Below are 806 nucleotides of genomic sequence, written 5' to 3'. Positions count from 1 at the left end.
GGGATTAGGGTGGGGTGGGGATTCGGGGATTAGGGTGGGGTGGGGATTTCGGGTACGCATTGTGGATTCTGAACTGCCTGAGTGCAAGGTTTCTCATCACTTCTTCCCTCATCGTTTTCCTGTTCCAGACGCCCCGTCCACAACCAGAGAGGAGTGAGGAGTCAGGCAATGATGGGCTACACCGTGGTGAGACTGAACCACGGCGGAGACAGTGTGAGGCGAGCGAGGAGGAAACACAGGCAAAAAGGCGCAGGGAATTGTGGTCAGTGCAGACGGAGCAGGATCAGGATAAACAGCGAGTAGCTAAAACCCCACTGCATCCACAGGACACGAAACAGGAGAAGCTGGAGAAGTGAGTAGTGCCAAGTGGGCAGCGCCGATGTGTAACCCAGCGATAAATTAACCAAAACCAAACTGGACCAATCACAGTGACAACTCACCCAGTTGTAGCTGCAGCTGAGCTTCCAACACTCTCAATGAGGGGGACCACAACGGCCCAGTATAACCACCCAGACTTCTATAATAACAGAGTCAAGGCTCATACTGCAGCCCTGAGGGAGCGCCGCACTGTCGGAGGGTCAGTACTGAGGGAGCGCGGCACTGTCGGAGGGTCAGCGCTGAGGGAGTGCCGCACTGTCGGAGGGTCAGTGCTGAGGGAGGGCCACACTGTCGGAGGGTCAGTGCTGAGGGAGAGCCGCACTGTCGGAGGGTCAGTGCTGAGGGAGCGCTGCACTGTCGGAGGGTTAGTGCTGAGGGAGTGCCGCACTGTCGGAGGGTCAGTGCTGAGGGAGCGTTGCACTGTCGGA

General features: G+C 57.7%; 1 protein-coding gene across 1 annotated transcript in view; it reads left to right on the top strand.

Moving 5' to 3' along the window:
• The window catches only part of LOC109925095, a 41,085-nt gene extending 40,729 nt beyond the window's left edge, over positions 1-356 (top strand). The window contains exon 9 of the mRNA XM_048599992.1: positions 129-356. Coding sequence (XP_048455949.1) covers positions 129-356 — 228 coding nt within the window. The remainder of the gene's footprint in view (positions 1-128) is intronic.
• The last annotated feature ends 450 nt before the right edge of the window (positions 357-806 follow it).

Source organism: Rhincodon typus, chromosome 8, assembly GCF_021869965.1.
Source record: "Rhincodon typus isolate 14 chromosome 8, sRhiTyp1.1, whole genome shotgun sequence".
NCBI lineage: Eukaryota > Metazoa > Chordata > Chondrichthyes > Orectolobiformes > Rhincodontidae > Rhincodon > Rhincodon typus.
This window is presented reverse-complemented; position numbering and strand designations above follow the sequence as displayed.